At 51.9% G+C, this 23,757-nt stretch overlaps 4 protein-coding genes across 12 annotated transcripts in view; 2 read left to right on the forward strand and 2 right to left on the reverse strand.

Moving 5' to 3' along the window:
• The first annotated feature begins 513 nt into the window (after positions 1–513).
• TSEN2 (tRNA splicing endonuclease subunit 2) lies at positions 514–9,625 on the forward strand. 2 transcript variants are annotated; one of them, XM_039708465.1, is made up of 12 exons: positions 514–569; positions 1,273–1,462; positions 2,198–2,279; positions 2,933–2,969; positions 4,257–4,755; positions 4,853–4,930; positions 5,382–5,432; positions 6,089–6,227; positions 7,664–7,700; positions 8,324–8,435; positions 8,829–8,918; positions 9,333–9,625. In XM_039708465.1, the coding sequence occupies exons 2-12, from the start codon at positions 1,289–1,291 to the stop codon at positions 9,390–9,392; spliced, it is 1,359 nt and encodes a 452-aa protein (XP_039564399.1). In that variant the 5' UTR covers positions 514–569; positions 1,273–1,288; the 3' UTR covers positions 9,393–9,625. The 2 variants fall into 2 exon arrangements, with proteins under 2 accessions (XP_039564399.1, XP_039564400.1); XM_039708466.1 differs by lacking the exon at positions 514–569 and having other exon boundaries at positions 1,022–1,462.
• Positions 9,626–9,964: 339 nt separating this feature from the next.
• Positions 9,965–13,792, reverse strand: MKRN2OS (MKRN2 opposite strand; the record flags this gene model as incomplete). Its single annotated transcript, XM_039708474.1, has 4 exons — positions 9,965–10,641; positions 12,137–12,299; positions 12,857–12,906; positions 13,596–13,792. Coding segments are annotated over 4 exons (672 nt in total), but the record flags the coding sequence as incomplete, so codon positions are not given.
• On the forward strand, positions 13,734–20,789 carry MKRN2 (makorin ring finger protein 2). Its single transcript, XM_039708467.1, is given in 9 exon segments — positions 13,734–13,829; positions 14,162–14,290; positions 14,633–14,704; positions 14,706–14,782; positions 15,460–15,758; positions 16,436–16,650; positions 17,714–17,824; positions 18,257–18,401; positions 18,906–20,789. Coding segments are annotated over 9 exon segments (1,236 nt in total). The 5' UTR covers positions 13,734–13,803; the 3' UTR covers positions 19,068–20,789.
• Positions 20,790–21,987: 1,198 nt separating this feature from the next.
• RAF1 (Raf-1 proto-oncogene, serine/threonine kinase) overlaps positions 21,988–23,757 on the reverse strand; it is a 64,336-nt gene continuing 62,566 nt past the window's right edge. For all 8 annotated transcript variants that reach the window (XM_039708459.1, XM_039708458.1, XM_039708462.1 and 5 more), the window contains one exon: positions 21,988–23,033. In XM_039708459.1, the coding sequence (XP_039564393.1) occupies positions 22,893–23,033 (141 nt within the window). In that variant the 3' untranslated portion in view covers positions 21,988–22,892. The remainder of the gene's footprint in view (positions 23,034–23,757) is intronic.

Here is a 23,757-nt window from a genome sequence, read left to right on the forward strand (position 1 = left end):
GCAGGAGCTTGGCCAGAGCCGCGGGATTTGTCCCGGGCAGGGACAGCCCCGCATCCCGGCAGGATCAGCCCCGCATCCCGGCGGGGACAGCCCCGCATCCCGGCGGGATCAGCCCCGCATCCCGGCGGGATCAGCCCCGCAGCGGAGCGGGAGCACATTCCCTGTCCCCCCGCCGGGAGCATCCCTCGCCCGGGGCCGGGACAGCGCGGCCCCACCTCTGCCGGGGCGGGACACCCGAGCGAGACCGGGCCCGCACGGCGGGGATGGAGCGGGACCGAAACCTGCCCTGGAGCGGGGGAGTGGCGGGGGGACGGGGGTGAAGCAGCACCGGGACTCCCCGGCACGGACCGGATCTCCCTCTGCGCTTGGGACGAAGCGGGACCGAACCCTCGGGCGAGAATGGAGCGGAACCGGGAACGGAGCGGGACCGGGAACGGAGCGGGACCGGGAATGGAGCGGGACCGGGAATGGAGCGGGGCGGGGCCGGGGCGGGCTCGGGGCGTGGCCGTTCCCGCGCGGGCTCAGTGCGCAGGCGCGGTGGCGGCGCGGCGGTGACGGTGTCAGTGACGGTGCGTGGCGCGCGCGGGCGGCGGGAACGGCCCGGCTCGGTGTGTCCCGACCCACCGGGAGCGGACTCTGCCCCTCAGACCCACCGGGACACCCCGGGAGCGGACACTGCCCCTCAGACCCACCGGGAGCGGACACTGCCCCTCAGACCCACCGGGAGCGGACACTGCCCCTCAGACCCACCGGGAGCGGACACTGCCCCTGAACCCACCGGGATCGCCCCGGTTCAGATGCGGGTCTTGCAGCACCCGGCCGTCCCGGCGGGGCTCCCGCGGCAGCCCTGAGGGATCCCGGGCCAGCCCTGAGGGATCCCGGGTCAGCCCTGAGGGGATCCGGGGCAGCCCTGAGGGGATCCGGGACAGCCCTGAGGGATCCGGGGCAGCCCTGAGGGGATCCCGGGGCAGTCCTGAGGGGATCCCGGTGTAGCCCTAAGGGGATCCCGGGTCAGCCCTGAGGGGATCCCGGGATAGTCCTGAGGGATCCGGGGCAGCCTGTGCGCTGTGCAGGGGATGCCCCAGAGGCAGATCGGGGATCTCCAGCACATCCCTGCCTGTGTTTGTTTGGGGACAGAGCTGCAGAATTAAGCCTGTGCTGCCCTGCAGGATCCGCGGAGAATTTGCTGCTGTGGGAGGCGTCCTGCTGAAATACAAAAAAATGGGTGAACCTTAATTCCTAAGTGTTAAATCTTTTCTTTCCACTTCTTAGGAGGACAAATTAAGACATGGCAGAAGCAGTTTTTCACCCCCCAAGAAGGAAAAGAAGAGTTTTGGAGTCCTACGAGGCTCCCTTTCCTGTGGACGTGGGGGGGAAGGATTTCAGACTCTGCCAGGCCGAGATCATTAACAACAATGTGATTGTGAGGGACCCCAAGGACATTGAACAGCTCTACAACAAGGTGCTGCACCCTGTTTGCACAACATTTGTAGTGTTTTAAATACAAGTGAAACATTATGCTGGTTCAAATCTGCTGCCTTTATCTTTCCTGCCCCTTCAGCCTCCTGTGATTCTCTGTATTTCCCTTCTCTCCTAAAATCAGTACCAAAAAAAATCATATTCTGCATCAAATGGGAAAAGTCTTTCTTATCCAAGCAAATGAATTTTGGAATGAAGTGACATTGTGAGCTAAGAAACAGCTGCAAAAGCCTTCATGTTTATGTCTCCTTTCAACATTTCGTGCAACTTTTCAAAGCATTTTCTTGTTTTTAAAGCTCAGGGGGTTGAAATATTAATGTTTTATAAGTGCTTGTATAATTCTTTTAACTTCAGAGTGATTTACTGCTGTGTGAAACAAGCTGTGTTCAGTTTTTTGTGTCTGAGTACCATTCTAATGCAGTGGTATCTCTTTGGTTTCAGGTGTTGTTTTCAAACTTTTGCTGGGAGGTTTTGGCTGACAAATGTTTAGAATTCAGGGGAAAGACCCAGCACTCTCCAGGTTAAATGGGATTTAAACACTTGGTTAGATCAGGTGTTTGATACTGAACCAGCAGCTGAACAAGCTTTAGGCAGGGCTGAAATGCTGCAGGAGCTCAGCTGTTTGTCCCAGCTGGTCCCACCATTCCACATTTTAGAACTGAGAGAGAAGTTAATTGTTATGCCATGAGATAATTTGGGTTTTTGCTGTCCTTTGCAGGGCTATTTTGGAAAAGGGATCCTGTCCAGGAGCCGGCCAGTGTTCAGCATTTCAGATCCTCTGCTGGCAGTCAAGTGGAGAGGTAAATGGGGCACTGCTCTGGTAGCTCTTCTCACCTTTCCTCACCTACTGAAGGTATATTTTTATAAAGTGCATGCAGAAGAATAATCTGCTGGATTGGATCAGGTGAAGGATGTCTGTCTCTCCACATCTCTCCTGCCTAGGAAAAATCCAGGAATGTGAAATCCATGTGGATGATTCCTTAGTGCCTTCTCCCAAACCTCCACTGAGTTGTTGCTTGGGAAGACTGAATTAAAGGGGTCATCCTGGGGTTTCTTTTTCCTAATTTTCCTTGGGTTTAACCTGCAGATTTTGGTGTCCCTGAAATTATTGGGGAAGGATTGGTGAAGTTTTCAGTCTGCTCTTGGCTGTTTATGTAAAAACTCGTTTTTTACTCACCTTTCCCATGACAGTGAAGTCCCAGAGGCCATCACTGGATTTATCCTGTCCCTCCATAATTGTCTGGAGAAAAAAAAGTGTATTTAGTTCTTTGTGCAGGCTGTTACATTTGTACCTTTCCTGGTTCTGCTGTGTCCCTGCTTGAAAAGTGGGGCCAAAATGGCTTTGGGGACTGAAAATGGGGACAATTCCCAGGCTGCAGATCACCCCGGTGACCAAAATCACACAAAGCCATCTTTACATTGATGAAACAATGTACGATTTTTCTTTGCACAGGTGTTAAGACAAACATGCCCATAATTACATCTCAAAAGTAAGTGAATTTGCTTTTCTTTCTTGGTATTTTTAGGAAACAGATTGTTCTGTTTATATTTGTCACACTGGGTTTCACGTTATTGGCTGTATAGATAATGAGGGTGACTTGCTTCTATTTCCTTTTTCATTATTTCATTTATAAATCACTTTAGAAGTAGAAATAGGGCAGGGGTGATACTCAGGGTGGTTTTTCATGTGGGCTTGTAGGTGTTGATTGCTGAATAGAAGCCAAGGCTGAGTGCATGCATAGAACAGGTAATTAATTAATAACAATTACAAGCATAATAAACATTCTTCAGGTGAGGAGCAGGAAAAGAAGTTTCTGGGGCAGGCTATTTAAAGAGACCTGCAAGTGCCAATGAAATGGTAATTAAATAACAGGACAGAGAGGAGTGTCTTTTACATAACAAAAAGCACAGGCCTGAATTATCCAGCTTTATCAGGAGCCTGCAGGGGGACTTGTATTTGTGTTGACACATGGAATTTGCATTTAATGTCCTCGTTACCTGGGCTGAAATTGCTGCCTGAGGATTTTGTTCAGGGAAGTAAAAAATGCTCTACAAGATTTTCACCTTCACAGAGTGAAGAGTCATGTTTCAACTGACTTATTAATGTTATTAATAATTAATTGGTGTCCTTTTCCAAGAGAAGGAACTGAAAAGGCACTAAAAACTCTGTCATGATTGAAAACTATTAGAAATAGTAGCTGAAAGTTGTAAATATCTCAGTGATGGGATTGTGGTCATTCCTCAGGGATGTAACTGAGGGGTTGGTTCCAAAAGGTGGTTTCTGCTGGGGAATTTTCCACTGGTGTTTCTGCTGTGCCATTGCTGTTTCCAGGGCAGTTAAAGCAGAGTTTTGCAGCTCCTGCTCTCGGTCCTTGGCTGTGTGAAAGCTGAAGTGGGAGGGCTCTTGCTCCATGTTTCAATCCTGCAATTCCAATTCCAAAATCATGGGGAATTCAGGCTGAAGGCTTTCCTGGGAGAAGGGTTTTTGTGCCTGGTGAAGCTGCTGCTCCTTGAACCTGCCCAGCAGCTGGCAGGGCTCAGCAATGCTGTTTGCTGCCAGGGAAAGGGAAAGGGAAAGGCCAAACAAAGGCCCAGGACAGGAGGCAGCAGAATCCTGGTGTTCATGAGGCTCCCTAAACAGCTGGAGCCCCAGTGCATCGATCACGTTTGTGCCCAGCAGCTGCTGGGGGTGTTTGTGAAGTGTGCTGAACCCTCTGGGGATTAAAGTGTTAATGAAAGGATGCAGTCCCTGGAATTCCTCCTTTCTGTGTCCCCAGGTACCAGCGCCGTGTGCAGTGGGCTCAAAGTGTCCTGCAGGAGCAGGGCCTCGACAGCTGCTCCATCACCAAAATCCTGGAGAGTTACACCCAACCCCTGGGGCTGCCCTTCCGCGGAGGGGATGGGGCTGCACCGACTGGGGCCAGCTGCAGCACAGGGGGCCCAGGAAATGCAGAACTGTGCGGGAAATCTGCTGGCAGGGAAGGAGCCCAAAGCCCTGAGGGTCAGAGGGGACGCTCCAAGGAGGGAGGAGATGCAGCCCTGGATCGTGGGAGTGGCTCCAGGGACCAGGAGCAGGAGTATCCCAGGGAAATGGCTGAAGGGTCCTGCCACAGCGACCCTCCTGGGCTCTGGGGCTGCGAGGGGAAGCAGAGCCCTGAGCAGAGGCCTTGGGAGGGGATGGACTCAAGGGAATGTGCTCCAGAATATGTGCTGGTGCAAGAGGAGGAAGAAGGCAGCTCCTGTCCTGAAGATGACTCCACTCATGCACAAGAGAATGTAAGAAAAAAAGATCTAATCTTTTAGACAAAGCTACTTTCAGAATTCAGTATTTTTTCCAGTTCAACATTTTAATAAGAGTCAATTTTTCTTGTAGCTTGTCAAGAAGGAAGTATTAGTATGCAGAAAAAACCCATTTAGGATTTTTGAGTACTTACAACTCAGCTTGGAAGAGGTATGTGTCAAGCACAGTGCAAGTCAGTTTGCCTTTCATGTGAAAAGTAAACCTTAATCTATGTTACACTGCACTTATAAAAATGTTTCTAAAGTACAGGGTCCTGTGTCTCCTAAGCAGCTGGATTGTCTTAGTCATTAAACTTAGCTGTAATATGCTGTGATAATTACATGAGCTGGTTAAAAAATAGGGTCCATCCTGTTTGCTTTAGGTGAGTAATCCCACTGACACAGAGAGCAGTGACAGGACTTAAATATAGACATACAGGAATGCAACTTTTATATGAATCCTGTTTCAGTTCTGCTGCTTCTCATTATACTAACGCCATGCCTTCAGCAGGGATGACATTGTAAAAAATTAAATAATGAAGCCTTTGTTCTTGGAAGACTCTGTGTATAAACTACAGGAGGAATGTAGCTCTCAGTTAAACTGCCTCTGTTTCTTTTTTCAGGCTTTTTTCTTGGTGTATGCTCTGGGATGTTTAAGTATTTATTATGGTGAGGTAAGAGATTGGACTCATTTTGGAATTCTGGGGATGCTTTTTCTCTGGATATGATTTGGTCTGAATCTTCACCTGTATGGCAGTGATTTGTGCTGTTAATTCTGGAGGAGGAAATACCAAATACCAACAGAGGAATTGGGAAGATCTTCTTACAAGTCATGGTATTTCTGTTTAGGAAATAAGGTCTGAAAGCTTTAAGTTTACCAAGACAACTATAATTAAGCATTGTCTGTCTGCAGAGAAAGGATTTTTGTTGTAACTTAGGCAGGAAATATAGGAGAAATAATATGACCTGAGATGGCAAAACTCCTTGGAGTTTTAAACATTAATTCTACCAAGCTATTATTAATGTAATGCCACAATAATTCAAACCTGTGCTTTTAGTTGAAGATTTATCAGCCTTTCCTTTAACAGGGGTGTTGTGGGACTGATTGTGAACTGCCTAAAAGAGCCACTAAGTGGAGCAGCAGGTTCCTGCCTTGAATTCAGGGGTTCTGTTCTGCTGCCTGCAGTTCCTGCTCTGTGCAGCAGCCTGTGGTGTTTGGCTGCTGTGCTATTTGGTATTTGTCATTCTGTGGTATTTGGCATTTGTGGTGCTGTGCAGCAGAGCATGGCTGGTTCATCTCAGTGCAGTGACCTTGCTGTGTGGTTTGCAGGAGCCCCTGAGCATCGTGAAGCTGTGGGAAGTGTTCAGTGAGGTGAAGCCTGATTTCAAAACCACCTACATGGCCTACCACTACTTCAGGGGCAAGGGCTGGGTGCCCAAGGTGGGGCTGAAGTATGGCACAGATCTCTGTGAGTACCTCCCCAAAAACGGGATAATTTCCTGCTCACCCCTCCTCCAGGCAAGGCAGAACTCCAGAGGGGAAGTCATTGAGGAGCTGCAGGGCTGGAGCAGCCTTTGCTGCTTGCAGTTGGCAAAGGACATTTGGGGTTGGCAGTGAAGTTGGGATGAGTGGAAAAGAGCATCCCATATCCACGAGGTGAAGAGATAACTTGGAAGGTCTGATTTGCTTCATGAGGTTCATAATTCCTACAGGACTGCACTGAAATTCCCTTCCCACTTTCTCTGTCCTCTACTGAACACATCTGCTGCAGTGTTAATATGGCAGTCTCTAGAATAACAGGTTTGAGTCCAGACCCCAATTCACATTGATTTTGGTGCACCTCATTCATCCCATTTAAGAGAAGCTGGACTTCTGCTGAACTCACTGCTAGGACTCTTTTCTTTGTGTGGGCTTTTTGGGTGAGCTAGAGAATGGACTTGGCTTTTTTGTATTATTGGCTGGGGTTTAATATTACAGAAGTAATTAGTGGTGTCCTTGCTAAGGAGCTCAAGAGCTCCAATATTTGGGGTTGGCAGTGAAGTTGGGATGTGAGTGGAAAGGAACATCCTATATCCATGAGGTGAAGAGATAACTTGGAAGGTCTGATTTGCTTCATGAGGTTCATAATTCCTACAGGACTGCACTGAAATTCCCTTCCCAACTTTCTCTGTCCTCTACTGAACACATCTGCTGCAGTGTTAATATGGCAGTCTCTAGAATAACAGGTTTGAGTCCAGACCCCAATTCACATTGATTTTGGTGCACCTCATTCATCCCATTTAAGAGAAGCTGGACTTCTGCTGAACTCACTGCTAGGACTCTTTTCTTTGTGTGGGCTTTTTGGGTGAGCTAGAGAATGGACTTGGCTTTTTTGTATTATTGGCTGGGGTTTAATATTACAGAAGTAATTAGTGGTGTCCTTGCTAAGGAGCTCAAGAGCTCCGTTTAGCTCGTGTCGACGTGAGCAGTGCAGGAATGCTGTTAGTGCAGGAGAAGGGCAGTCAGGAGGGTTTGGATGTGTGCAGCCCAGCAGGGGTTTTCATGCTGCTGAAGTGATGACACGGTCTGGGGCTGTGCTGAGCAAGTCCTTCAGGTCAGTGTGTACCTCTGGCTGAATTCATCATCCCTGCCAAAAAATTCCATCCCAAACTCTTTCCTACAACACCTGCTAATTCCTCTGGTTCTTCTGCATGCCTTTGACCTGCCACTGCCCTGCCCTGAGTCACTCTGCTGCTCTTCCCTCTCTCCACTTGCTGGGACAACCTAACTCTGAGCAGAATTCAGAAGAGTTGAAGTTTTGTCTCGTGTAATTCAAATTGACAGAGCATTTGACAATATTGATGGGCCCTGGTGTTAGACCCAGTGAAACTCTGATCCGACTGAGGTGTTTCTCTTTCGTTTCAGTGCTGTATCGGAAAGGGCCCCCATTCTACCATGCCAGGTTTGACACTCCTCTTTCTGCCTCATTTCTTTCAGTTAAATTTCACTCACACCAATTTAGCATCTTCACTAGTTCAGCACATTTTCATCACTCAAAATACGTTGTGTTCACACCAGGAATGTGGAAATCCTTTCAGCAGAGGAGCTAAATAACACCATTTCTTTGAATATAAATAACAGGCATTCAGAATCACAAGCTGCAGTGGATTTCGTACTCAGATGATGATGGACTTCAGGAAAATAATTGGATTTTGTAATATTGACTTAGAAAATTATGTGGTCTGGGTAATTTATATAATTTTGGAGAACTTTTAAGGGATGATAATTGTCTTTATTTGTTGGCTAGTCAGGTTGAACTCCTAGATAATAAATTGGTTATAAATGTCAGCTTGGCTTTGACAAAGAGAATGCTACAAACATCAGAAGGGTGGGGAGGGAAGGCACCACTGGGCACATCCAGAACTTCAGTATTTCTCCTTTTTTCCTTATAGAAAAAGACTCAATTTCACAGCTTGCAAGCTGGCAGATTGTTTAATGCCAGTCTTTAGCCCCTAGTTCTTGAGTTGTCTTCAGAAAAATGCCAGTTTCCTTTCTGTGACTTGTCCTGCCTGCTGTGTTTTGCAGTTACTCTGTCATTGCTGAGTTGGTGGATGATAATTTTGAAGGTTCCCTTCGCAGACCCCTCAGCTGGATGTCCCTGTCTGGGCTGAACAGAACAAATGTAAATGCTTCCAAGGTACAAGCTCTGGGGTAAAACCAGCTTTGGGATGATAAAGTTTGGCTCCAAAGGGCAGGGACTTGGAGTGAGGCTGGGAAGAGAATCCTCCTGCTGATCTGCCAGTGGGAGAGAAGTTTCCTTTGTCAATATCCAGGTGAATCCTGGAAGAATTATTGTTAAATAATAATTATGAAAGTTCTGCCTCTTGTAGGAATGTTAAAAGTTGTGTGAGGAACAGCAAGACCTGAGGGACCCTTGTTTCCTGATTGCCACTTCTGTTTTTAAAGCCCTTTCCATCTCTCAGGATTTTCCTTTAAGCAGTGAGACTGGAATTTCCATGGGATTTTCTGTGTGAGCTCCACAGTGCTTCCATAACCCACTGAAATTCCTGTGTTTCCTGGCTGCCCACAGGAGCTCATGCTGTGCTACTTGATCAGACCTTCTGACATGACTGCAGAGGAGATGTCAACCCCAGAGTGCATGAAGAGAATCAAGGTTCAGGTGAGTGCTTCCTGCTTTTTTACAGCTCCTTGGGAGAACTCTGCCTTCTTCTTTGCCTTGATTTGGGTTTTGCACACATGGCGGCAATAAAATTAAGCTCCTTCATGCCCCAATGCTTTGCAGGATCTCTGTAAACTTCACATCTCCTATCTGAATGTGAATGTTGCTGGTACAGTGCATGTAAGCATTTAGGGATTCCTAAAAACCCCTGTGGAGATGGCAGGGCTACGGTAAGGTCAGAAATACAAGGGGAAAAGTGTGTGAGAGTTCAGCTCTCTTCAGGAGCAAACAGCTACTGAAATATCTCAGTGGCCACATAATACACATCAGTTTTACAGAGCCAGTCCCCATCCCTCACTGATTTTCTGTAGCTTTTGGGGTTTTTTCTTTAATAATTGCTGGGTTTTATTTCAGGAGCTGATCGTGTCTCGCTGGGTTTCCTCCCGTGAGCGCAGCGAGCAGGATGAATTTTAACTGACTGCACAGGAAAACCTCACTTTTTAGAAACCACTTCTTCTTGTTTTTTACCTGATCTTGTGATGAACTGTTGGCCCAGAACATTTTCCACCAACATACTCACTTGGTGTGTATAAATGCTGTTTAAAATGAGGTGTATCATGTTTACTGGAGAGAATGTTTTACTGAAAAATGTAACTGAACAGATGAAAAGATGCGTCCCAATTCAAAATATAAAAGAGAAAAAGGTGCATGTTTGAGTGGTGGCTACACTGCAGCCATTAGGAACAGGATTTCTGATATGGCAGCACAAAGCTGACTGCAGAGTGTTGGTGAATCCAGATTTGATATGGGGAGAGGTTTGGTTGGTGCAGTTGGGACTCTGGAACTTCTACAATCACAGCTCAGAACTGAGGAACTCTTCCCAGAGTTCAAATCTATCCTGGGGCCTGGGCACCTGTCCCCGTCTGGGTGAGAAGTGTTTCTTCCCTTGGGATTTGCAGCTTCACATTCAGGTATCTGAATTCCACCCTGGCTTTCCTTTACCCTGCAGTTCAGAATGGAAAAAGAAATCTGACGGGTAAAGAGGCTGGATTTATTTGTTGGTACATTTATTAGTAATTAAAGAAAAGGAAATTAGCAGTCAGACAGGGATGGGATTTAGCAGCACACAAATACATGTTCCCTTTATTCACCATCAGTGAACAAATGTGACAGAAAAGGCCATTTTGATTTGCTACAGCTGAAGTTCCCACAGTTCATTTGTAAAGCCCTGAATTCCACAGCAGTTCTGATTTCTGGTGTGAAGTGTCTTTGCAGAGCAGAGCAGACAGTGAATGTTAAATCACAAAGCATTTTTCCCCAGGAACAGTTCCCATGTAACTTCCCTGAAATGCACAAGCTCAGTACCCTGCTCCTCCCTGAGCTGCAGGGTGAAGTTAATGGTGTTTAACCACATTAAACCTGAACCCCTGAGGTGGAGCCCCAGGCCCTCCTCTCCCATCGCTACTCCAGCAGCAGGCTGTGCTTTCCAGCCCCGCTCTCCTGCTCCTGCTTCTGCTCCTGCTCAGCCACGGGCACGACGCAGACCTCGCTGTGAGCCAGCTGCTGCTGCAGGCCGAGGTAGCGGGAGGCGTCCCTGGCGCGGGCCAGCAGGAAGCGCTCGGTGAACTCGGCTTTGCTCAGCGCGGCCCCGCCCCGGCCCTGCCGCACGCGGTTGATGAAGGCCAGGGCAAAGGTGTAGCAGTTGTGCTGCTGCTCCTCGTACCTGGGGAAACAGCCCCTCTGCCAGCCGGGCACTGCCAGCACCACAGCCCCTCAGCCAGCCTGGGCACTGCCAGCACCACAGCCCCTCAGCCAGGCCAGGCACTGCCAGCACCACAGCCCCTCAGCCAGCCCGGGCACTGCCAGCACCACAGCCCCTCAGCCAGCCCGGGCACTGCCATCAGCAAACCCCCCTGAGCAGGGCACTGCCATCACCCCACTCCTGGGGAGTGTTCACTCCAGGAATGCTCTCCAGTTACTCCCCCTCCCTCCCAGTGGTTCCATATATTCCTCACACGTGCTCCCTGCCAGCCTGAGCTCTGAGTGTATAAATGAGAGCGCTGCAAGGTCTGACAAAAATGAGTTCTTATTTTCTGTACTCCTTTGGCTTTTACCTTGTTAACCTTTGCTCTTCCAGCTATTGTCAGCAGCTCTTTCCTGCAGCCCCAGAGTTAATTGTGTGCCACCAGGGGTGAGTGGGAGCTCATTTCAAACCCTAGCAGTGATTTCTCTACCACCCTTCAGCAAGTGAAAAGCTCTCAAGAAAAACTGATCAGGCTTGGCCTGAACCCAAAGGAGTTACAGGATTAGTTCAGTGCAGTTCCTGCCCACTGAAAAATAAGCAGGGGATTTTAACTGAAGTTGTTTTCAGTTCAGTGGCCACTGGTGTGGCTGTGAAAAAGGTCACTGTGTCAGGAGGTGGCAGATGGAAACCAGGGAAGGCCAGGAGAAGGGCTGCACACATCTCTGACTTTCTGCCACTGACTGTTTGATGTCAAGGCACTTTTAATGTTGCTGGGAACTGTAAAAGTGACACAAGTTCTGTTGGTTTTGCCAGCTCCATAAACATATAAAAATTCTGCTCTAAATCAAATTTTCCATCTCCTTTTTTTAGGGGGTAATGTTTGATCCCTGAAATTTTATAGTCAGCACATAGAGAATTGCTGAGAAATGCTTTTTGATTTTTTCTTTCATGGCTGCATTCACCCAGTGGCAGCCAGGCAGGCTGTGTGTTACAGCTGCTCTCCCTGAGGGACAGTCCCAGCAGTGGGGCTTTCCATTTCTCACCACTTACATCAAAAACAACAATTGGGAGAAGAATCCCATTGCTGTGCTCAGCCTTTAAATGCAAACACACCTAAAACTAAATAACTAAATAACACTAATACTAAAAAAATAACTATGGGATTGTGCCTGGACTTTGATATTCAGCACGCAGTTTCACTGAACTGGGGCTTCAATGCAAAACTCCCTAAAGCCACCTCTTGCTTTAGAGCTTTTCTATTCCAGCAGCTGAGTTTTACTTCAAGTTCAGAGCACTCTGTGCAGCCAGGCCAGGCTGAGGGTGATCCGGGAATGGCGTCCTGAAGGACAGCGGGCTCTGAGGAGCCCAAACCCCATCCCAAGCACACGCACACACCTGTGAGGGAAGGAATGGCGTCCCGAAGGACAACGGGCTCTGAAGGAGCCCAAACCCCATCCCAAGCACACGCACACACCTGTGAGGGAGCCAGGCCTCCTCCCGGGAGAACTCCTCCAGGAGCGTGTCCCACTGCTGCAGGAGCTCCCACATGTCTGGCTGCAGCAGGGGGACACAGATGCACTGCTGCCAGCCGCTGCCGTCCCTGTGCACGCCCTCCTGGTCGTAGCTGTACACCACACCTGCAGGCACACACACACACACACACAGCCCTCTGGGGCCCTTGACCCAAATCCCACCAGCTGGGTAGGAAATGCAGGCCTGGCTCCCAGCAAAACCTGGTCTCCTTCTCACAGTGTCCATTCAAAAAGGGTTTGGCTCCTTTAGTAATCAGAGCAACTGCAGGACAATCAGGCTTCATTTGTAACCCCCAGAGGAGACTGGCTTTGTATGAAATACACATCTGAAATGATGTTTCGCAGGGTGGGCCAATCTAGGTAGAGCCCGATAGGATTTTTCATGTGCCTTTTAAATTTTTTTTTAATTGGGGGTGTTTCTAAAATTAGCCAAAACTGTGTTAAACTCAAACTGTAATTCCTGTAAAGCAAGCTAGCCTTTCACTCCAGGGGTGGAAGGCACCTGTTGATTCCATTCAATGCCTGTTCAATGCATTCAGGGAATGGATGTGCTCTGGAGCCCTGCCGCAAGCTGGGATCATGCCCGGTGACCCCAGTTCGGGATGTTCCGAGCTGGAATGCCCGGGGCAGCGGGAGAGGGCAGGGCCCGCGGGTGCTCCTACCCCGGGAATCCGTGATGCCCACGTGCAGGTCAGAGTGCCCGTCATAGCCGCTGCGGGAGGAGCACGGGAATGACCGGGACAGCCCGGCGGGATGGGCAGCTGTGAGCCCCTTCCCTTCCCTTCCCTTCCCTTGGCGGCATGGGCAGCTGTGAGCCCCTTCCCTGCCCTGCCCTGCCCTTCCCTGCCCTGCCCTGCCCTGCCCTGCCCTGCCCTGGTCTTCCCAATTCATTTCATTTCCTTCTCCTTTCCCTTCCCCCGTCCTTCCCTCTTTGCATTCCCATTTCATTTCCTTCCCCTTTCCTTCCCCCTTTTTCCCCTTTTCCCTTTACCTGCCCACTCCCTTCCCCTTTCCCCACCCATTCCCTCCCAGTGCCGGCGCCTTTCCCGCCCCCATTTCCCTCCTTTTCCCTCCCATTCCCCACTCTCCTGCCCTTTTCCCTCCCATTCCCCATTGTCCTGCCCTTTTCCCTCCCCATTCCCTCGCAGTGCCCGCCCCTTTCCCATCCCTATTCCCTCCCATTCCCCTCCTATTGATTCCCCGTTCCCTCAGTGCCCGCCCCTTTCCCTTCCCATCTCCCTCTCAGTGCCCGCCCAATTCCCGTTCCCGCCCCGTTCCCGTTCCATCCCCCTGTCCTTTCCCCGTTCCCATTCCGTTCCCATTCCCATTCCATTCCGTTCCCATTCCCGTTCCCTTTCCCCTCACGCCCGCCCCGCTCCCGCAGCGCCCCCTGGCGGTTACTCCAGGAAGGTGCCGCGCGTGGGCCTGATGAGGAAGGCGCGGGGCTGCCCGTGGCCGTGCCGGAAGGGGCAGTGCAGGCGGACGGGCGCGGCGGCCAGCCCGGCGGCGCGCAGGTCCCCGCCGCACGCGGGGCAGCGCGGCGGCACGCGCCGGCGAACCTCCGTGCGCGGCGTGAGGAGCAGGGCGGGCGCGGCAGCGCGGCGGCACCATGAGCACCAAGCAGGTGACGTGCAGGTGAGCGCGGCCCGGCTCGGCTCGGCCCGGCTCGGCTCGGCTCGGCTCGGCTCCCTCAGTGCCCTCAGCCCGGCCCCAGCGCCCCCGGCCCGGCCCGCGCCCTCGCAGCGCCTCGTTCCGCTCTCGCGCGGCCGGGCCCGGAGCCCTCGCAGCCCTCAGCCCTTCCCGCCCCCCCCGTGCCGAGCTGCAGGCCGTGCGTGCCCCCTTGTCCCCTGGTGTCCCCAGCCCTGGCTGCTCCCCGGGCTGCCCGGCACGCAGCGGGCTCGGCTCGGCCCCCTCGGGGCCGTGCGGACGAGCAGAGCCGAGCCCGCCGGGGCCGCGTCTCTCCGCAGGTACTTCTTGCAGGGCGTGTGCCGGGAGGGCAGCAAGTGCCTGTTCTCCCATGACCTGGCCACCAGCAAGTCCTCCACCATCTGCAAGTACTACCAGAAGGGGCAGTGTGCCTACGGCTCCCGCTGCAGGTGAGCGCGGCCCGGGGCAAGGAAATGGTCCGTGGAGTGCCGGCCGCCCTGGCAGCTCCGGGCCTGACCCCTGTGCCAGGCTGGCTCAGCCCTGGGCATCAGCTGCTGCTGGGCGTGGGTGTGCTGCTCCTGCCTCAGCGGGCACCCGGGCACAGGCCAGCCCAGGCACGGGTGGGAGTGTTCCCCTGGGAATGCTGTGTGCCCATGGAGCAGCCCCTGCCCTGCCCGGCCTGCCCTGCTCTGCTGGGCACGGTGTCCCCCCCGGTTTCCCAGCAGTGTCCCCCTTTCCCGCGGTGTGTTCCGTGCCGGTGCCGGGCCGTGACGCCGCCGTCCCCGCCGCAGGTACGACCACGTGCGGCTGCCTCCGGCGGGCGCAGCCGCGGCCCCGCCGCCCCCCGCCGGCCCGGAGCAGCCCCCGGGCGCCGCCCGAGCCCGGCCCCGCCGCCCCGCGCAGCAGGAGGGAGAAGAGGACGCTGGTGCTGCGTGACAGGAGTGAGTGGGGGGCTGCTGTGCTCGGCCGGGCGGGCAGGGAGGGAGGGAGGGAGGTGCTGTCCCTGTGATATCGGGGTTTCAAGGCCAGCCTGAGCTCTCCCGGAGCCTCCTTCCTGCAGAATCTCCCTGCTGTCCCGAGCAGCGGCTGCTCCCTGGGGGTGGGAGTGCTCTGTTCCCAGACAGACAGCAGGACAGAGGGAACTGTGTGGTCCCTCAAGCCGGGGGAGGTTGGGGCTGGACATCGGGAAGAATGTTTTCATGGGGGGGGTGGTCAGGCGTTGGAAGGCAGCCCGGATCCCTGGAGGTGTCCAGGACAGCTGGAAGTGGCACTCGGGGCCCTGGGCTGGGTCAGACCTGCTGGTCCCGGAGCTCTTAGTGGAAGTTCCAACGTGTCCCAGGTTTTCCTGTCCACTGACCAGTTCCAAGCCAGGTTGGAGCCCCCTGAGGCAGTGGGAGGTGTCCTTGTCCATGGCAGGGGTGGCACTGGGTGGACTCTAAGGTCCGTCTGTTTGTGAGCCCGGAGCACCTGGACAGACGCTGCCACTGAGCTCCGCAGTAGCAGCCTGGGGAAATCCCTGCGGTTCACAGCAGGAGGGGCTTAGAGCGGAGACCGCGGGCAAGGAGCCGCAGGCCTGGGCGGCCGGAGGCTGAGCGCAGTGCCCGCGCTGTCCCCGCAGACCTGTGCGGCTCCAGCGAGGAGCAGGCGCGGCCCGGCGCCGGGGCCGTGCCGTGCTGCGGCGAGCCCGGGGACAGCGAGGAGGCCAAGCCGCTCTCGTACCTGGAGGCCATCTGCAGCGGGCTGGAGGAGGCGGGGCCCGCGGGCTGTCCCGCCGCGCCGCAGCTCTGTCCCTACGCCGCCGCCGGCGCCTGCCACTTCGGGGAGCGCTGCCTCTACCTGCACGGGCAGCTCTGCGAGATCTGCGGCCTCCAGGTGCTGCACCCCTTCGACCCGGAGCAGAGGAAGGCCCACGAGATGGTAAAGGGCACCTGGGGGCCAGGCTGGGGCTGTCTGCTCTGGAGCTTCTGCCACAGAGCTCCTCTTGTGCTGCTGGTCTGGAGAGCCGTGCTAGGGCAGAGCTGAACTGGCTGCAGCTCGTGGTTTGAAATGGTTTGTGCCATTTCATCCTCATTCACTGGCCTGCAGCCTTCTCCCACAGCACCCTGAGGGTCTGCCAGGACAATGCCTTTGGGAGGTCTCTGTCTGAGGCACCAGCTCGCCCTGCAGTGCTGTGGCAGTGGGAATGGGCTGTGGATTGTCACTGCTCCAGTGAGAGGTGCTGGAGGAAAGCCTGGAGTAAGAGACTAATTCCTTACCTGGGTAAAAGTTAGCATCTGGTCAATGAATGTGGCCTTAATTGTAATCAGAGGAACACCTTGAGTGTGGCACCTATTCAGTGAGGTGGTTTTGGGGGTGTGTGAAGCACCAAACAATTCAATACCTGTTCTGTGACAGAGATGCAGAAAGGGCTGAAAGGAGCACCCTGGCATCTTTCTGTCTGACAGCTGGGAGAGCACTGAAGGCTGAAATCCATGAGTGAATGTAATGTTCTTTAAGCGGTGCCCCAGTGGGTGCTCCAGGTTTCCCTGCAGTAGCTCCACCCGGGGGCACGGGGTGTGCCAGGCTGGCACCCTCAGTGCCCCCTCCCCTGGCAGATGTGCATGGCGACCTTCGAGCACGACATGGAGAGGGCCTTTGCCATCCAGGCCAGCCAGGACAAGGTGTGCAGCATCTGCATGGAGGTGGTGTATGAGAAGCCCTCGGCCTCGGAGAGGAGGTTTGGGATCCTGTCCAACTGCACCCACACCTACTGCCTGTCCTGCATCCGCCAGTGGAGGTGTGCCAAGCAGTTTGAGAACCCCATCATCAAGTGAGTGCTGCCCCTGCCCGGGGGGGCTGCAGCTGGCAGCAGGGCTCAGCACAGCACGGTGCACTGGGGGTCCTTTGGTGCAGTTCCCTCAATCCCACAGCCCTGCACAGGAACTCTGGCCACCTGTATAGGAATTCTGGCCACTCAGCCCTCTCTGGTTGCGTGGGCAGTGGGCACAGTGGACTCTGGAGCAGCTGGGAGCTGGCAGAGCTCTGTCCCTTGTGGAAATGCATCATTTCCTGGGCTCTCAGAACTGAGATTGAAGTGCTCTCATGTGGCAGTGTCCTGGTGTTCCCAGTGCTGACCAGCAGGCACAGAACCCTTAGGATTACCATCTACCTGTGGCATGGGCTGATGGAGCAGCTGTTAGCACTGCAGTGCCCACTCCAGTGAGGGGGCTTCAGTAAGAACTCCCACTTTTTCCTGTGTATGTGCTTAGTTATGGAATTTCTTCCTAAATTATAGTTCACTCCAGGTCTTTGTCCCACTAACCACACTTTTATCTGTCTCAGTAAATGCCTTTATCTTCTAGCTCCACAAAAAAATGTGTTCCAAACCTGTTCCCCCCCAGAGAGAATTTAAAACATCCAATTAGGGAAGTTTCCTTCTTTGAGCATCTCTCAAGTTACAAACATGCTGAAGAAAAGGTGGGAAATATTTTCAGTCTTCTACCAAAACAGACTTTTCTGCACAACTTTTATTCCACATGTCATTGAAGTGACCATCAGCTCCTTGCATTTCAAAAGGCTGAGCCATCTTAATCTGTGTTTTTGGCTTCCTGCAGCACTCCCAGAACACAGTTTGTTTGTGCATGTGGGAGGAATGTGCAGACTTTTGCTCAAGTCCAGAAACAAACACAAGCCCTGGGTGCCCTGAACTGGTTATTCCAACTGGAACTGCCAGCAAATGCACACAAAGTGCTGTGCTGGCGTGGGAGGAGGTGGCTGCTGCCTGAGGTGGCAGAGATCCCCTTTCTCTGGGGAGGATGCTCACTGCTGTGGCAGCTCTGGAGGGTTTCAGTGTGGGGAGGTTCCAGAGCATCTCTGTCTGTGTTTTCCTCCAGGTCCTGCCCCGAGTGCCGCGTGATCTCCGAGTTTGTCATCCCCAGCGTGTACTGGGTGGAAGAGCAGGAGAAGAAAAATGAGCTGATTGAAGCATTTAAGCAGGGAGTGGGGTAAGTTCAGCAGCCACCCACACTCCTCACGTTGTTCTTCAGCTGCTCCAAGAGTCAATTGCTGAGCCTTTATTTTTAAACTTAATGTAATTACAGACCCCTGCAGAGAGCTCCTCACCTCTGCTCACACTTCTGCTTCACTCTGTGGCTGTGTAGTTGTAGTTCAGCCCCTCAGCTCCAACATTTCTGTACTCAGAAATGTTGGAGCTGTTTCAGCTCCCTTGCCAGAACTGGCTTTGTGTGGATCCCTCGGCCATATCTGCCTGGAAGGTTGTTGGTGGCTGAGGAGAGCAAGCAGGGAAGGAAAATGGAAGAGTGTCACTGCCCTCAGCTCAGGAATGAGGCCCAAGCTCTGGCTGTGCTGTGGGGACTGAAGTGCACCTCCTTCCCTTCCAGCTGAAGGCAGTAACCCCCTCTCTTGTAATAACTCAGGAAAAAGCCCTGCAAGTACTTTGAGCAAGGCAAAGGAACGTGTCCCTTTGGAGGGAAGTGTCTGTACCTCCACGCCTACCCCGACGGGACGCGAGCGGAGCCCGAGAAGCCGCGGAAGCAGCTCAGCTCCGAGGGCACCGTGCGGGTAAGGAGAGCCCTGCTGCCCTGCTGCCCCCTCCCTGCAGGCCCACCGTGTGCTGCCAGCCCTTCCTGCCACGCAGGACCAGTGGGAAAAGCCGCTCCCACTGTTCCTTGGGCAAGGGGTTGTTCTTGGAGACAGAAAGTGTCTACACCTTCAACTACAAAATAGCATTGCTTTGTTTTTTCCACCAGTCCAAACCTTTCCTCAGGGGAATTCTGCTTTTTCCACCAGTCCAGACCTTTCCTCAGGGGAATTCTGCCCTTAAAGCTTTCACCCACAGTGCTCACAGCTCCTCTCCTGTGCTGGCATAAGGGCAGCTGAAAAGGGTGAAAGCTCAGCAAGCGGTGCTGGCTGTGCCGCAGCTGTGTCCCCTCAGTGCCTGATCCGGGACACGAGAGCCTGGCTGTACCAGAGCTCAGAGCAGCTTTGGGGCTGGTTTGAAGGGGAGCTGCCTGCCCAGGGCAGGGTGCTGCCTGGGGGGCTCAGGCTGCTCTCTCTCTGTTGCAGTTCTTCAACTCCGTGCGCCTGTGGGACTTCATCGAGGACAGGGAGAGCAGGAGCGCGCCCGGCGCCGACGCCGAGGTGACGGAGCTGGGGGAGCTCTTCATGCACCTCTCGGGGGCTGAGGAGGAGCCCGCTGCTGCCAGGGAGCACAGCCAGCCCCTCTGAGCCCCCAGGGCAGCTGGCTTCAGCCATGCTTTTATCTCTGCAGCACAGGTAGAACAAAATGTGCCCCGGTGGTTGCTTGTGCAGTCCTGGTAAAGTTTTCAGATAGTTTTTATATGGCAGCAACAAAAGAAGACTCAAATATATTTAAAAGAAAAAAAAAAATTGGCTGCATGGAAAAAAATCCCTTAATCCCAGGAGGGTTTTCTCCCTCTCTGGCCTAACATTTGCTGTCTTGTGAGCTGAGTGGTAGTGTAAATACAGGTCCAGTGAAAGCTTAAGCTGGTAAAAACTGTTGCTAATTAGAGTTTGGGTACTTTTGGGTATTTTTCTCCACTAAGTCAGCTAAATGTATTACTACAAAACCCACTGGGAATAATGATCAGTGTAGGGTTTTCTCCTTAAAAAGGAGCTGGTACATTGTACCTCAGCTCGTAGCTGAGTTCAGAGCAAGCTTGCTGGGTTCTCTGGGCAGGCCTGGCTCCCCAGGTGCTGCCAGTGGAGCTCCCAGCCCAGTTTCACCCTAACTCCAGTGCTCAGAGGCAGCAGAGGCTCCTGCTGGACAGCACATGCAGCTGCACTCATTCCTGAACTTGGGAGCTCAGCACAATGGGAGCTCTCCCAGACCCTGGCCAGGCCTGCCCAGGCCCTGCAGCAGCTCAGCCTCCATTGCCCTGTGCCCCAGGAGGGCTGAGGGATTCATGCACAGCTCTGAATTGTTACTGAATTCGGGCTTTGTTCAAAATGTGATTTCTGTTCGTGTGGCAAAGGCAGTTGGGTTGTGAAATCTGGAACCAGAAGTTAATTCTGCCAAGTCAACTGTTTTCACTTGGAATTTAAACCAAGACTTCAGTGTGCACTGCAGTGGCTGCTGAGTTACCAACAGCATGGACAGGAGCTGTCACTGACCCAGCTCCTTGTAAAGCACTGAGCAGTGTTTGTAAATACAAATGGAGATGTGGGGTTTATTTTAGAACAGTTTGGTTGCAATGGAAGTCAGGTGTGTAACTGGTTTGGTTATTATCTGTAGCAATATAAAAGCATAAAAAATAATACTTAAAAATGTGTTAAGAAACAAAGGCCAAGAGCAGAAAGGTTTGTAATCAGCACCTGTGGATCAGTGATGGTCACAGCTTTGATCCACCAGGGTGGGAAACTGTGCAGCAAAATGTGTTCAGGGAGAGCTGGGCAGGAGGCTGTGCCAGCTGGGCACACAGGGCCAGCCCTGGCTGCTGACAGCAGGAGCCTGAACCTGGCATTCCAACAGCTCAGCTGGCTCCAGGATTATCCCCTGAGCTGCTCTTGGCATTCCTGGGTCAGCAGCTCCTGCCCTCTGTTCTCACTGGAAATTGAACTTTCCCATCATTTCCCCTGCAGTTCATTTCTAGCAGTGCTCCCTGCACAGCCAGGCCTGGCCTTGGCACTGGCTGCAGGCACATCATTCCCAGTTTCCTGGTAAAACTGGCCCAGCAAAGGGCAGAAGTCCAACCAGTGCAATTGGTCAGCACTAATTACAAAGCAGAAGGTAAATTACCCCTGAGAGGGATGTCACACACCAAGGTAGATGAATGTGTCAGGGACGCCCAAGCACCCTTTCTACCCCAGAACATTTCCCAGCCCTCACCCTCCCACTAAAGCTCATTTCCATCTGCTCCCACACATAATTTTTTTTTCCCAGAAAGAAATATTGTCAGGAATACACTAAAAAAAAAAAAAAAAAAAAAATCAATGGAGAGGATGTTCTCTACCCTAAACAGGACATTCCTGATTTACTTTGCCCCAAGAAGCCATGAGGGTTGGTCTGAAATTAAAAAGATAACTTGTTTTTCAAAGCTGCCAGGTACTTAAAATGTCTGAGTTTCTAAGTTCTTCACTCAGCACCTTTCATTTAACTGGACATCAGGTGCTGGTTAAAATAAACCTACTTCTCAAAAATACTTCATTTTTTTTCCAAGAGACACATGATCTGGTTTAAAAATCACAGGTTAATGGTTTCTTTTGAGAAATCAGAGTTAAAGTAAAAGCAACTTAGCTCTTCTGGGTTTTTTTTCTTCCATGTTTTAAGCTTTTTATAATGAAGTGACAATTAGAGATAAATAATGTTTATAGAGAGTTGCAGTCAAATACCAACAATATTGTTAAAAACCATGCAGGACTGTATGGACACCTCAAGTCTCCACTGACTGCTGAGGAAGCAAAGCTCCCAGGCACTCTCAGTTACCACCCAGGGATTCACCTTCTGCCCTTGTCCTGTCACAGAATGTTCTGAGGACAAACTGGAGCTGATTTCTGGTCTGGCTCTCCTCCCTTTCACAGGGGCTCTGTGGGTTTTGCTGCTGCAGTGGCTGTTTGGGCATTCCAGGGAGAGCTGGACACAGGGACTGTCCCAGTCCCCAGCCAAGGCAGCAGCTGTGCCCAGCAGCTTTGGGGTGGAGGTGCCAGAGGCACAGCCAGCCCTGACCCCAGGACCCTCTGCACCCACAGAAAGGCAAAATCCCAACCTGGCCTTCCATTTGTGCCCTAATAACCACATTTACCAACTGCTATTTGAAAAAATCCATTTTTAGATCCATCCACCTATTCCTGTCCCCCATGGAGTTCAGCCAACACAAAAACTTCACTTGCACCTCAGTAAACAAGAGAAAATTGAGCCCAAGTGGTGCAGGGCAAGAGCCTGAGAGCACATCAGGGGGTGTCCAAAGCAGCTGCTGCTCAAAGATCACTACAGTACAAAAACTGTCTTGTCACGTGACTGGAAACGTAGAGGTTGTTTTATCAAGTGTGTTTTTACTTGCACTGCTATTATTTATCAGTTCCTTTTTAAAAACTATTCAGAATGTCATTTCTTGAGTTTTCCAAATGCAGATGTCCCACTTGGAACTGTGGATAACTACATTAAAATGACTACGTTGAATCTTAAACCTAAAATTTAATTTATTTTATTAAAATAAGATAATCAGAGGAACCTTGGCTTACAATAAATGCATTTTCTCAGGAGCAATAAAAACAAAATTAAAACCCAAATCAACAAGAAAAACTGTATATGCTCAGTTTCCTCTTGCTAGTGCATCTCTTGGACGACAGCTTGTGCTGGGATGCAGCCTCTGCAGGAGGTGGGAACATCCTCAGCCTCTGCCAGCCCAGCCCAGCACTCCTCACCCCTGCCTGGGCTGCAGCAGCAGGTCCATAGTACCAAAGGCAGCTGGGAGGCTTCTCAAGATCACCAGAACAGGACTGGCTCACCTCCTTCTCTGAGCAGGACAATTCATAACAGATTCCATCCTTTTGCAAGAGTTTTTCTTCTATGTGCAAAACTATTGCAAAACTATTTTGTGTTGGATTAGCATTTGAACTTATTTCATTGGCTTGGTGAAGCTCTTAGGCAGGAGCTGATTTCCAGAGTTATTTCCTCTTCCCACTCCAGGCACAACTCCCCAGGGTGAGGTGACACTTGGCATGGGGCAGTCAGAGCACCAGAACATCACCTGTCCTCAGAGCCCCCTCACTGAGCACAGAGCACACCCAGCCAGAGCCACTGCCAAGGAAACAGCCATCGCTTCTGGGAAGGGGAAAATAAGGCTCAAGTGCATCTATTAAAAAAATAGTAATAGATCTCTTGATTTGTAGTCTGTTACCTCTCCCAGAACAAGAGATGGTAGCAAAGGCAATGAGGAGCTGTGTCCCTGCAGGCTGAGAACTGCACAAATCCGTAGCAGCTTCTTCGGAGGGTGGGACGCGGAGGCTCCTGCTGGAGGAGCCCGGACACCGAGGCTGGAGGCACAGCTGGAGTTGTGCTGCTGCTCCAGCCAGGAGCAGGGCAGGAGCAGCTCAGAACACGGGCAGCCTGGTGGAGGTCAGCGTGCACGAGTTGATGTCCTCGGTGTGGGCGGCGCGGTGCAGGGACGGCTCCGAGGCGCTGCGGTTGATTTTGGGCAGAGAGTGCTGCAGCAGCTCGATGGACGACAGGATCTGGGGGAAAGAGCAGCTCTCAGAGGCTTGTGGGGCCTGCAGCGCCCTCTGCTCCCATTTCAGCCGTCATTCAGCCATTAACTCGTTCATTCACTCACTCACTCAATTCTGATCCAGTTCAGGTTTTGCATTAATGCTCCGTGGGGCACTGAAAACAGCTGGAGGAACCCAGCTGTGCCCACACTGTCAGTGCTGTGAGGCCTCAGGGGCTCCAGAGGCTTGAGGGTGCTTTTCATCAGTGCACAGACATTGGGAGCAATTAATGAGCCTCTGAACCACCCCCCAGCAGAGTAACAGGGAAGGAACTGCATCGTCTGCCAGACATTTAGAAACAACTTTCTAAACAATGCTTGACTGCAACAGCAAGAAATTATTTTTTCCAAAATTGCTGATGTTTAATTAATTAATTATAATCAATGAGTTTAAGAAAGTACCCTCCCCATCCCCATAGTGACAGGAAAAGATAAAGCATCCCTTGCAGAAATACCAAAAAATGCTCCATGAATTTACATCCCCCAGTGGATTTTGTTTCCTTGTTCAGAGTTGTGGGGAAGGAAAGGAGCAAGTGGCCTCTCATTTCCCTCAAGCCTACTCTAAAATAAAATGGATATCAGAGATAGATTTCACTTTTATGGAGTGAGGGGGGTTTGGTTTGTCTCTGGGCAGATCAGGTGTTGAAAGCCAGCCCAGCACAGCCTCAGCCCTCACAACTGCAGGTTGTGTT

This window comes from Passer montanus, unplaced genomic scaffold (genome assembly GCF_014805655.1).
Source record: "Passer montanus isolate IOZ18808 unplaced genomic scaffold, ASM1480565v1 scaffold202, whole genome shotgun sequence".
Classification (NCBI taxonomy): Eukaryota; Metazoa; Chordata; class Aves; order Passeriformes; family Passeridae; genus Passer; species Passer montanus.